The following is a 13,846-nucleotide window of genomic DNA, read 5'->3' as shown; positions in this document are numbered from 1 at the left end:
GATCGACGTATGGTTCAGCACAAATCGTCTTTGGTCATCGTTCAGAATAATCAATGTCCTCACCTACTTCTAAAAAAGAAGCAAACTGAGCGAAATGTCACATGCTGGCTTCCTTTTTTTTGCTACACACAGTTGTGATTTATGTAATAAAAATGTGAATTCGTGCTGTCTTCGACACCATACATCCCATGCCACAGTTCGCTCACCACCAGTCCTGTAGTGAAAACCAGATGCAAAATGAACATTAACTGAATCTGCTGTTGAAAAAAACAAGTTCGCAAGCTAAGGAGACCTCACGCTGATGCAGGGATTCTCACTAATTATCTCTGTACTAATTATTATGTACATAAAATTTCCCCCGTATCTGAGTAATTAATTTGTAAATTTCTGCCTCCTCTTAATGAAACTAGCACATGCACCATGCAGACAAGTCAACAGTACTATGCAGCGTATTGCTATGGGACAGGATAAAATTGACTATGTCAAACAAGTTCGCGAGCCGGTTCGGTTTTGCAAACCGCTTCGCAGACCATTATACATTTTTATTTCTCCGAACCAGAACTGAACCGGAACGAAATTGGAGCACATTGGGCTATGTACTTACTCACGCTCCTACTCGTGTTTTTGCAAAGGGTAGTGCAGAAGAGGTGTGGAAAAAAAAGAGAGTAGACAGGAAACATGCTGACTTGCATCTGAATTTATTTTGAGAAAGTTCCAACACGAGCCCCAACATGCATGCGCTGACATTGGTATGCTTCACCAAAACAACATAGACTATCCCGTGACCCATGAGGTTGCAACACTAGCCACATGTCGAGAGCTCTCTTAAGATCTTTAATCTTTAGCTTAATCTTTAAGCTCTTAATCTTTAAACACCCCGCACCTACCCGTGCACTGCAGGCAATGTGGCTGCTCAGCCCTTTTCGAAGAAGCCAAGGTGACAAGCCGAGCAAAAGGCAGGCTTGAAAGGTTTCATTTGGGCTTGCGCGCGCCGATGGCGTTGTCACGGCGAGGTGATTATTGTAGACGGCATGTGTCTGGTGCTGCAACCTCCTGTGTCATGTGATAGTCCATCTTGTTTTGGTGAAGCATACCAATGTCTGCGCAAGCACGATAGTGCTCGTGTTGGAAGTGTTTCAAAATAAACTCAGTTGCAAGTGAGCGTCTTTCCTGTCTGATCTCTTTTTTTCCGCACCATTTCTGCACTACCCTTTGCAAGATGTTGAACACTCTAGCCCAACAACCAAATATTCTCCTACTTGCGTTCTTAGTCGCTTCCATCCACAGTCATTGGCACTCACTCGCTTACATACATACATCCACTCACATTTGCCGACAGTCACCCATGTTCATACTCACGTACACTCAAAATCATCATCGCTGACTTTCGTTTGTACTCGCATTAACCGGCACTCACTCCCGTTCATACTCACACCCTTTATCACTCACTAACGCTCTATCTCACGCCTGTTGAAATCAGTGTGGAGCAAGTATGAGTCAGTGCACACGTGAGTGAGTACCTATGCTCCCTACCAACTTGCTCAGCTTTATGTTTTTCTAAGGACTAGGGGAGCAGAAGTGAACCGTCTGCCGCACCTCAGCGCTGGTGGTCTTGTTGATGACCGGCACAGGGGGAAGCGGTGGCGAGTGGGGTCCCCCCTCGAGCTCCGTTTCGGTGTCATTGGTGACCTGGTCGGCCGACTCGCCGCTGTCACTGTGATTCAACCTAGACGTGTCCTTCAGGAACTGGTCCAGAAAAGACATCTGCGAAGAGGGTCGCTCCAGGACTGCAACCGGACCACCGGGAGCAACAAGTTAAATGGAGTCCTAAAAGGCAGTGTTTCTATGGCAACTAAACAAATCAGTCAAGTATTCGTTTGAGTGCACAGGACAAGCTTGCAAACCACTTAAGGTCAATTCTAAGCGAAGAATCTAAGATGTGGTCTTGCTCGGCTATGCGAGATTGTCCAGATAAAATTTGTGGCTTTTCGCTATGCTACGTAAACTATTTTGCCACAATATTTTTAACGAACAAAACAAGACAATCATGTGTGGCTCTCTTAAATTTTGCCAATTTCGGTAAACCACGTCACACAAAAATTTATTTAAAGTTACTTGTGTAGGTGAAAGTGCCCGACTTTGCATACACAACCTAAGAAGGTCTTGCTTCAACATGTTGAATTGTTTATTCATGTTTCAAAGTGCCATGTGCAGAAATAACTGTTAATAAATACTTTAATGACAAACAGTTTCACGTAAACGAGAAAAATTTGAGAGGACCTAAAGATATTGAAAATTTCAGTTTATGTTTTCATTGAAAATACAACGGCAAAGAACTCATGCAGTCCAAAAAACACAGCAACAAAATCTCACAAATATCATTAGGAAAATTTCAGCACTGCCTTATCTGGAATACTAAGCATGAATTGACCCCTTAATCTCAGTTACAAACCAGTTAGTTGCTTATTAACAGAGAAAGGATCACAGTACCTTATTAACAGAGAAAGGATCACAGTACCTTATTAACAGAGAAAGGATCACAGTACCAAGTGAGCAAGGTATTTAAGAACACTATTCCTTATCGACCCCTTATCATTCATACTGTGCAGTTTGTTCAAAGATGGAAGCGTACAAGTTGATGCAAGAAATGACATGCAGTCCTCCTCGCCCTGGCCACATACCACACAACTTGCAAATTGCCACCTTTCTGAACATAGCGAAGTCTTTCGTTTACAAGGTGCAGACAGAACTGACGTGTTCTGGCGGTGACATGGCATCTGTGGCGAAAAAGAAAAAGCACATTCAGCAGTCAGACGTCGTCAGAACCCCTGATTTTCTCCGGCGGCTGCAAGTCATTGTGAGTGACGACCCAGGGAAGTCAATGCGGGCCATTGCAAACGAGCTCCAAGTTGCAGAGTCAACTGTCAGGCTCGCTGTGCACAAGGACTTGAGGTACCATTCCTATGTCATGAGGAGGGGGCAATTCAGGTCCGATAAAACTCGGGAGAATTGTCTGCTCTGGTCCAAGCGCTTGCTAAGCAAGCTGAAGAGACCTGAGAAGCCTGGAATGCTCTGGTTTTTTTTTTCAGATGAAAAGAACTTTGACCAAGACCAAAAAGTTAACCGCCGTAATGACAGGTGACTTTGCGCAAGCTCTGATGAGGTGCCTACAGTGATGCACACAAAATTTCCGTCGTCTGTGATGGTGTCAGCCGTTGTCAGAAACGAGGGTGACATCACGCCACAACTTTTTTGCAGAAGGACTCTGTGTTAATGCTACCGTGTACGTGGAGGTGCTTGCCACCGTTGTAAAGCCCTGGATAGAGACTGTTTCGAAAGGAAGACCTTATATCTTTCAGCAAGATTCTGCTCCTGTCCACACTGCCTGCGTCACCCAGGAGTGGCTGGCTGACAACTTCTACGACCACGTCACCTCCAACTTGTGGCCTCCTAGTTCTCCAGATTTAAATACGATTGACTACTGTGTCTGGGCATCGTTGAAAGAGAGGCCAACAAATAGCCACATAATACAAAACACTCACTGAAGGCTGCCATTGCTGACTCAATGGCCAACATCTCTAAGAACCACCTGATCCATGCATGCAGCAATTTCCAAAGCCAAATTGAATCGGTTATTGCTGCAGATGGCGGATTCACTGAGTAATTGTGGAAATAAACCTTAAGAGAAGTATTTCCCAAAGTTTGGTCAAAATATGTCTATTTTTGAGAAATTCTTCTCTGCCTGAAGCCAGCATTGTGTTCTCAAATACCTCGCGCACCCGGTATATTTGAAAATAAACTAAATCTAGCCCTTCAGACTTTTCTGGGATTATCCTGTGAAACCTCTGACATTACCATGAGGTCAAAAGTGGCAACGTTTACACACAAAATATTAAAAAAAAAAGAGAGAAGTTTGGATTTGTTTATTTATTTTTGGTACTGATTGTTTGCTTGCCAAAAACAAAAGGCCACTGATAAGTTTCAGAATGGTAGTCTACTGATTCAGTATTTATTTTCAATGTTTCTTTGAAAGAAAAATTATGATAACTGTTTCAACTGAATGAGCAGGGCAAACACACACACCAGTAAAGCAAAGAACAAATACAAAGAAAGATTCAAAATCAGAATAAAAAGAAAAAAAAAAACAATGCACTCAAAGTACAAAACTAAACGTGGATGGAGGCAAGAAGCAATATATGGACACCGCTGACTTCTAAATGTTCTTATTACTTGCAGAAAGAACACTTATAAATGTTCCTCATATAAGAGTTCTGTCATTATATATAAATGTGTTTTTCTGCCAACAATAAAATCAGCTGGAAGTTGATGCTGGTCATGTTGTTTCTCACTTCCGTCTGTGTTTTGCATTGCACTGTAAGCACATGTGTAACCCATTATCTAGCCTACATGTTTACATTACTTAGAAAACCATTTGAGACAGGAACAACTCTTAGAATGTCAAACAATAGCCAAATCAAGTCAAAGAAAAATTAAACTCACATCCGTCTCCTGCCGCGTCTAAGCGTTGTTGCAGATCTCGGATTTGGGAGTCCTTCTTCGTAGACTCCTTTCGAAAATGGTCAAGTTCCTGTTGTAGCTTTCGCTGCTCCCTGCGTAAAAGACCAGAATTAATTTCAGCATGTGGCTTCAAGGCTTCCTATCACATATACATGACCCATGCTAAAGCAAGAGTATTGTATAGTAGATTGTGAAAGACATTTTCATTTAAGGTGCTGAAAGGGTCAACTGAAATGAAATTTTGGACTGCGTAGAAAGCTTAGTTTAAGATGATGTAAATAGAGAGGAGCCTCTGTGCAATATTTTGTTGTTCTAGGAGCATAAGCGTCACGAGAAACTAGCCAAAATAGCCGTTTTTGATACCAATACTGGAGGAAAAAAAACATTGCCATTACTGCTCCCCGGAAGTTACGCACCACATAGAATGTGCAACTCTTCAGCATGACCTCCAAGATTAGGCAGCGCCAACGGCTGCACGCTGTGCGCTGATAACCCTCAGAGGTGATATGTGGCGACTTGTGTCATAGCCACCAACCACGAGGTGCACGCATTATCTGCTTAGGTGCTGTTTAGAGGCTGTTAATATGAAAATTGAGGCACGATGTATACTGTGGTGGGATTTTCAATTTCCCTAGCAGTCTGTGACACTAATGGTTCAGGCACATTAACCAGCCCATAATATTGAACTATACCAGTAAGACATCAGTCAGTTGGAATGTACTGTTTTTCATGTATGCTCCAACCACCCAGCCAACCTAACCAGCAAGACACCATAAGGTTTGTTCGATTCAGAAAAGGTGCACAGGACCACAAATGAAAAGGTGCAGGTGGTGCCAATTGTGGTGCGCCGGGCTGCACCCACTCAATGCAAGGTTCAAGGGTGCACTGCACGGCGGCGGCACCTTGCCTTGCACCCCGTGCAATTGTGCAGGGTGCACCGCTGTGCCGCGGGGAATCGAAGTCCTAGGTGCAGAAGGTGCAGAGAAACTTGGCTGAATCGAATAACCCTATAATTAGCAGATTGCATAGGTTCAGTTGAAACCATTGATTCCTTCTGCCATACCATTATATTCACCACAACACACTCCCAGTACCAACTTTCGTGATTTAAAACAACCAAGATGAAAATTCCCATTTCCCCCCCCCCTGAATTTTCCAGAACTTATAAATTCCCCGAAAATTCCAGGATTTCCCTGATAGTAGACATGCAAGAATTACCAGCCTTGCAGCTTTGTAAAGATAGCTTCAGTGGTATATACTACTCATTCATAACCAATTTAGCCAAAGTGAAATTTCATTGCAGTTGGCCTTTAAGTAAACAACTAATTTGAAAGGCTATGATTAACATATTCTCTATTCAGCAGTAAAAACTACAAACCACTTCACATCTCAAATTGATTATCATCATCATCATAATCAGCCCATATTTATGTCCATTGCAGGACGAAGGCCTCTCCCTGAGATCTCCAATTATCCGTCTTGCGCTAGCTGATTCCAACTTGGGCCTGGAAACCTCCTAACTTCATTACCCCACCTAGCTTTCCGCCGTCTTCGACTACGCTTCCCTTCTCTTGGCACCCATTCTGTAAATCTAACCACCACCGGTTGTCTATCGTATGCATTACATGGCCTGCCCAGCTCCATTTCTTTCTCTTAATGTCAGCTAGAATATCGGCTATCCCTCGTTTGCTCTCTGATCCACACCACTCTCTTCCTGTCTCTTAACGCTAGACCTAAAATTTTTCGTTCCATCACTCTTTATGCGGTCGTTAACTTTTTCTCGAGCTTCTTTTTTAACCTCCAAATTTCTGCCCCATATGTTAGCACCGGTAAAATGCAATGAATGAACACTTTTCTTTTCAGCGACAGTGGTAAGCTCCCAGTCAGGATTTGGCAATGCCTGCCGTATGCACTCCAACCCAATTTTTTTCTTCTGTAAATTTCTTTCTCGTGATCAGAGTCCCCTGTGAGTAATTGACCTAGATAAACGTACTCCTTTACAGACTCTAGAGGCTGACTGGCGATCCTGAATTCTTGTTCCCTTACCAGGCTATTGAACATTATATTTGTCTTGTGCATATAATTCTTAACCCCACTCTTACACTTTCTCGGTTAAGGTCCTCAAGCATTCTGATTGAGGACCAATAATGAGTCCCAATGTATAACCATTTTGTCTCAATCTAAATCTTCCTCTCTCGTCTCAAGCACTTTCAGAAAAAAAATGTAAAGAAAGAAAGTGACTGGAAACTTCACAAATTTATTTAGTATTAGAGACTTTCAGCATATCAATTTGTTCCATGATCACGACAACCTAAACTTTAAAAGTTAAAGGTCAATGTGCACTGCACTGTCTGCAATCTCAAGGCAGACACTGCACTAAGATTAAATAATTGTGAATAAGTGTAATTATCGTAAATAAATTACTTTTTCCTGGTACAGTGCATTGTCATTAGCATAATTTAAAAAAAAAGAAATTGTTCTGCATTAGTCATTAGCATTTACTGTGCATTCCTCTTCAGGCAATAACCCTCGGGTTCTATAAAATATTTCAAACTAAAAAGGACAACCTGTACTCATTATCTAAAAAAAAGTAGGGGTGTGCAAATACTGAATACTATTACTACATTTCGAATCGAATATCGAATCGAATCAAGAAATAAGAAAGCTGAATATTGAATCGAATATTGAATACAAAAAAATATGGTGCTGCACATGCAAGGGTGTCTCCTGACATTGCATAACAAATGCATCAAGCTATCAATAACATAGGTACATAGAAATCAAGATATACAGTACGGTCTACTCCAAAAATGCCGAATTAGTATGCCAGCACTGATTACAGATCAGTTTTAGTATATCAAGGTATATTTTTTGTATCAATAGAATTTCTGTTCAACAGAAGCATGTGCTTTGTTTCTTCTGAAACTAATGGATTAGTGACATTCTGTTGTACAGAATACTAATGAAGTTCTCAGTTTAATAGTGAAGCTGTGTTATGCGGCAATCATTTATTTATTGGATAGGAAGTTTTGCTCTCCAGTTTTTCTCCAAAATGCAGAAGGGCTATTCCAACTTTATGGCAGGTACGTTAGGCCAATCTGTGCGACAGAGGAAAGGACTGTGCATCACGTGACTCTAGTAGCCGGCGCCGACAATAAAGAGCAGGCGCCGTACGCTCTGTTTCATTGTCAGGTTCGGTGTGGTTTTCCACCTGTGAAAGATTCTAAAATCTACAGGGTCACGGCAAGATCACGCGATGCTCCTCCGGCCAGAAAACGGCCAGGTGTGGATGTCTCTCTTTAAATCAAATATTTATCTGTAACTGGCAAAAAAAATTTAAGCTGCAAAGCCAAACAAAGCAGCACCTGTGAATCTTGCCATAAGCAGTCACATATATGTACCTAGCGTTGAGCATGACTAGGCGGTAGGGGTGCTGCGTAGGCGACTATGCACTCAAATTTACCATTCATAGGCAAAGCAACAGACTCGCATTGTAGAGTGCCAGTGGTAACATGTTTGGGTGAGCATTGGCATAGCGGGAAGAAAGAAATTGAACGTGTATCTGTGTGCTTCGCTGCAAATGACTTGTAAGCACGCAAACGTGGGGCTGCCATGTCGGTACATCACAACACGTAAGCAAAATTTATTGCACATACTTTATATTGGTGTCGTGAAGAGACACAGTTTTAACATTGCTACATATTCCGTAATCTGGTATAGTCCGGTGCCAGCTTCCTTAGAATCCAAATAAGGTTCCATGTCAATCTGGTCATTTTTCTGTTGTTCGAGTTTGTTTTGCATGTGGAGTGGATATACACAGGATCATTTCTTGTTCTGTGAATTTAGTTTTAAACAGGAGGCTGTGTTGTTAGCACGAAGAACTCTGGTTAGCACGGCTTGCACTGCAACATTGTTTCAGCTTGAGTGCGGCGACTTAATTATTTATATTTATAAAACAAGCTTGGAAATAAAGTGAAACTGTAAATCTTGTATATTTGCATAACAAAAACGTATATCATTACAAAACAGTATTCACAAACCTAAGAAGTGTATATTACAAAAATCTAGGGAAATCTAGGGAATTTCTTGATACAATTTAGGGGGAAACTGGCTTCGGAGGTTAGCAGCACTGCTCGTTTATCTGCCATCTGCACCAATGCATGCAACCAGGTCATGACACTTTCGAGCCCGCCCTGTAATTTCAAACCTAGCCTTTTTAGGAGTAGCTCGAAGCTACAAAAAGAAAGAAAAAAAAAAAGCGATGGGTGTGTGTGAACGGCATCGGTAACGAACGACCGCCATTCCGTGTGCCGCAGATATGGCATCCGTGAACAACTTTGTTGCAATCCCATGCACTTGCTTTCATTTTCAAGACAGCTTGTCAGCTTTCTGAGTGTTGCGCAGCTGCTGTTAAATACATCTGCATCGATTAGTCACCAAACCGTAACTTTAGTCGACGATGCCCGATGCAGAAGCGCTGATTAGGTGTAATGACCAAAGCAGTGTGGCCGTGATGAAAATTCTCCGCCGGCTAATGTGGTAACGGGCCCCAAGCCGTCGCAGAATGCTTGCTGCTAGTATGTTTATACGGGTGGCACATCATGTGATTAGTCCCAAGGTCACGCGTGCAGGTTAGATTAACGGCTGTTGAAGCGGCGTGAAATTCTTCACCGCATATCCAACACGATCCATGTGCTTAACGGCAGCTAATCGGCCCAATCTTTAACAGCAGCTAATCGGCCCGACTTTGCGAAACACGTGCTGCTTTTGTTGCCATTCCATCTTTCCCTGCCACATTATCATTTTGATCGCCCCTGTCGACCCGGACAAATCTTTTACCGACAGAGGCGGCCCCGGCCGACACGGCGCCGTTCTGCAAATTGCAGCGTTCGGGTGCTGTGTGTGCGATCTCTGCATCGGGCCAACGTCAAGGACCACCCACAGTGACCACGTCTGCTGCCGCGTCAGCCGGGGTGGCCTGTCCACGGCACCCTCGGTGCTCCTTTTGCACCGAAAAGGAAGTGAAACGCTCACTTGGGCGGCATCGAGCATGAGGGGCTCAGTGGTGCACACGACATGTGGTACTGTGCGGGTCTCCACTGAATATATCGAATAGTCGAGAAATCTAATAGTACATATTCGATTCGCGAATCAGATTATTCAAACGTTCTTTATTCAATTCGATTCGGTGATATTCGATATTCGCACACTTCTTAAAAAAGATATGGGTCCACTACGAGCTTTAACATTTTTCAAGCATCTTCTTATCAACAACAAGTAGTATTTCCTGCGATAAATCTTTGACAACTAAAATTATATAAAAAAAAGAGATGGGTCTAATACAGTCGAACCCGGATATATTGAACTCGAAGGGGATCGTAAAATAGTTCGATATATCAATATTTCGATATATCAAATAAAAATTTTATGCAAATATTTTCAAGGGGGTGTTACAGCTGTTCGTTATACACCATAATTCGTTATATCTGGGTTCGATATATCCGGGTTCAACTGTATCAGCTTGGACATATGAAGTAAGTCCTTCATACAAGAATGGTTCAGGCAAGAATGTATCACAACCAGGGTCAACGCCATGTAAAATATGCACATTGACATTGATTTTTGACAACCAAAATGATGGAAAAGGGTTCTACACTAGTATGACCACTCGAAGCATGCCCTCATGTACGAATGGCAAGGCCAAGAAGATGTCACAGTCAGGCTTTGTCATTCTCTATCACAAAAGGTTCGAGATGGGCACACAAACTCACTTCTGCTGGGCAACCAGTTCAGCACGGACACGTGTGAGTTCCTCACTGACAGCCTGCTTGGCCTGAATCTCACTCTGGAGGTTCGACTGTAGCGTCAGTAGCTCCATCTTCTCGAGCTTCTGGGAGCGTCGGTTGCGCCAATTCTTGTCCTGCATTTCAAATGCACATAACATCTTTGACATCACTGGCCTGAAGGAGAGTGCTTGCCCCAAACATTAATTATTATTGTTATTGTTGTTATTATTATTATTATTGTTGTTCCTGGGAACGATAAATAAATAATTGATTGACCGATTTATTTATTATTACTATAAAAATAAAAGTCAATGCCCGCTACAGAATTTTGAGTTGTCCGCATTGAAGAAAATAAATCAGATCTTGTCGAATTACTTATTAATTTGCTACCTTTCCTTTCAGTTCTTCTCTTTCTATTTCAAGAAGCAAAAAAATATTTTGAGGCTATATTATGTAAAGATTCTTCTCCTTCAATTTTATTATTTACTATTACTCATCACTGTAAGTGGTTGATCTTGGCGATAACAGTGCCATGGCTTCATGAAACCCAATGATGAACAGTGAAAAGTAGAGATCTGTGAGTATTAAAAACTTTTGAATAATGAATCGTATGTTGTTCCAATTGATTTAGGAAAAGTAATTATTTGCAAGACTAAATATTTTTTAAATAGTTTTCAAATATTTTATATCAACAAATGAGCACAAACAAACATGAAGCTTTAGCAATAGTACAATACAGCAGAGCCTCATTGATACGATTCTGCACAATATGTTTTTTGGGACGATACGCTTTTTTTTTTTTCGTTGCCCGGCCAGTATTGTATTGTATAGCAGCAATGTATTTCCATGCGGTTGATGCGATCGCGTTTTCACCTGAAAGTGGATGATACGTCTTCAAACTGGTATTTCTGAAACTCGTAGCATGATATTCAGGTGTATTAGATTAAATTACATTCCAACGACCCATGAACAACATGTTAAGGGCCGACGACACTAGCGAAAAAACGCGCAAAGCGCACCAAAAAAGCTGCCGCGAAGCAGGTTTTTCGAGCCGTGGGAGGGATCCGTCCTGGGCCAATTTAAATTGCCGCGCGCCCCAGCGGCAAACGAGCCGCAAGCGAAGCATACCAATGAGAGCTGCCCCCTTCAGTGATGTACGTGCGGGCACAACCGGTCTGAAGGCATATGCTCGCTCTTTAAAGAAGGAAGGGAGCGCGTGCCTCCAGATCGGCCGTGGCACGGGAAAGTTGTGTCATGTAAAGCTTTTGGTGTCATGCGGACCCGCCCTACCAATATTTTTGCACTCGTCGTATCGTCTGCTCAGATCAGCTTTCGCTCGCGCTTGTTTTGGTTGGCTTTTCAGGCAAGATCTTCATGCGGTCAACGTGGCCAAAAGAAACGCCTGCCCTCGTTCGCCAGTCGTATTGCTCGTTGTGTCACGCTGCTCTACGATGTTCCTTTGTTTCAGAATTCTGGGCCTCGTGGTGTCGTGACCTCCGTAGCTATGTCAAGGAACTTTTTATCTGTCAAAAGAACTTGTTTACGGACTTTGAAAAAAAGAAAGTGCAGCGAAAACTGACGAGCTGTTTTAAAGTTCCTCAACAAAAGTGTGCTGCGGTTCGTGTGGTGTCATGCTGCTCTGCATAAGACGCGTGTTATGCGGAGCAGTATCATATGACGCAACAGGAAGCTTTGCTAGCGAGTTCGTCACGAAGTAAGCGCCTATTTTCTTACGTTTTGGGGCGTGCTTTGGATGATAAGATTTTTGAATGATACATTTTATTTTCTGGTTCCCGCGAAGATCGTGTCAACGAGGTTCCACTGTGTCTTTCATTTTGACCATAGTAGGCATAACATAGTAGAGCACACTGCATGGCTTGGTGAGCCAGACTTTTTCAGCGAAACTACAATTCAACAGTGGGTATTGTTTGTACTATAGTAAAAATTTTAAATTTTCACCCTCATTTATTTGAATAATTGGATAATCTGAGCTCTCCCTCTGGTCCAGACAAGCATATGCAACGTTCCATGATTTCCAGCAGTCTCAAAAAAATTTAAAAGATGATGAGCTGGATAGCCTAGTGATTGCCTGCGATGTCACTATTGCAACAGTGCTACTTCGGTTAACTCCATTCGTAACCGAACTGAGCATGACACCTGGTCAGTGTAAGTGGACAGCTCTCCGATAGACTTATTGTGAAACTTTTTGAGTATAGAGAAGCTGTTTGTAGTAGCCAAAGTTTCACAACATACCGCAACCGAACTGAGCATGACACCTGGTCAGTGTAAGTGGACAGCTCTCCGATAGACTTATTGTGAAACTTTTTGAGTATAGAGAAGCTGTTTGTAGTAGCCAAAGTTTCACAACATACCGCGGCCCTAATTTTGGACAGAACAAACTTCAGACACAACATATATTTTTCACTAGATGATAAGTGTAACGAGCGCACACTGCATTGGCGGGCATATTGCTTGGTCATTGCTCTGGTACATACAGCCCCCTTCTAGCCACTCGGATGATAACAGGAACTGACAAGAACACATACTATGTATCAGTTTGTTTGATCATCCTCATCTCTAGAAGTGCACTACGTTTATAACAGTAAATAGAATATAAAATTTCATGCAGGCAAATATAGAAAACAAGGGATCATCACGATAGCCATAAGGTATATGATATTGCAAGAAAACAAGCCTTACCGCAGTAGGCGTGGGAAGGCCGCTCATTCTGAGGTAGTCCAGTTCTTCCGTCATCTTGGTAGCCAATGCCTGGAGGTAGCCACGAGCATCCTTCTCATCACTCACCCTGTTTAGAAAGCAGCAGGACTGTTAATGTGCAGTTGTGAAGCACAAATGCTAATCAATGCTGCTGCAAGGTTAGGAAATCAATAATCATATGACAGTAACTTAAGATAATCCTGCACTCACAGTTCACAACACATAGCAAACCGATAGGCAACAAATGCAATGAACTTTTACGTTGCACAGTATGGTTCACTGTAAAGGGGAACACACAGTTAAGGGCAACAAGTTATACTCTAGCATAACGCATGCATCAGCCTCAGCGACGTTACGCTGGTGAATGATGAACGTCTGTACTCTGGCGACACGACACAGCCGGCGTAATTGGGACTGCCAGGCGCATTCCAACGTTGCCGACGCGTGGATAGCTCCACTCCTAAGGCTGGGAGGTTAGCCTACAAAAGCCTAGGCTTGCCCCACTAAATTGGGAATGTAAAGAACACACAGTTTGGTTGGAGGAAGTGTGTGGAAAGTGCTCATAGGTCTATGTCAGGGTGATACTGCAGTGCCATGTGTGAAATTCGACTGAACTCACTGGTTAGACCAGCTGCCCACAATAAAGTGTTAGCTTAGTCAAATTTACTGTTTTTTGTTATGGGCTTATATGGACGCCATTTCTCTCTTTCCTTGCGCAGGCTATGTCCAGGCCATCCTCGGAGACAGCACAGCGTTCACAATGAAAATGGGAAATCATGACAACACTTGCAGAAGAAGCGCAGTTCGCCACGCTGAACAAGCTG

General features: G+C 42.6%; 1 protein-coding gene across 5 annotated transcripts in view; it reads right to left on the bottom strand.

Moving 5' to 3' along the window:
- The window catches only part of LOC119457481 (serine/threonine-protein kinase MRCK alpha), a 222,498-nt gene that overhangs the window by 64,881 nt on the left and 143,771 nt on the right, over positions 1-13,846 (bottom strand). For all 5 annotated transcript variants that reach the window (XM_037719064.2, XM_049670117.1, XM_049670119.1 and 2 more), the window contains exons 20-23: positions 13,005-13,110; positions 10,290-10,438; positions 4,501-4,610; positions 1,597-1,787 (exon numbers count right to left, since the gene is read on the bottom strand). In XM_037719064.2, coding sequence (XP_037574992.1) covers positions 1,597-1,787; positions 4,501-4,610; positions 10,290-10,438; positions 13,005-13,110 — 556 coding nt within the window. The remainder of the gene's footprint in view (positions 1-1,596; positions 1,788-4,500; positions 4,611-10,289; positions 10,439-13,004; positions 13,111-13,846) is intronic.

Source organism: Dermacentor silvarum, chromosome 7 (genome assembly GCF_013339745.2).
Source record: "Dermacentor silvarum isolate Dsil-2018 chromosome 7, BIME_Dsil_1.4, whole genome shotgun sequence".
NCBI classification, from domain to species: Eukaryota; Metazoa; Arthropoda; class Arachnida; order Ixodida; family Ixodidae; genus Dermacentor; species Dermacentor silvarum.
Note: the sequence above shows the minus strand (reverse complement) of the source record. Positions and strands in the feature narration are given on the sequence as shown.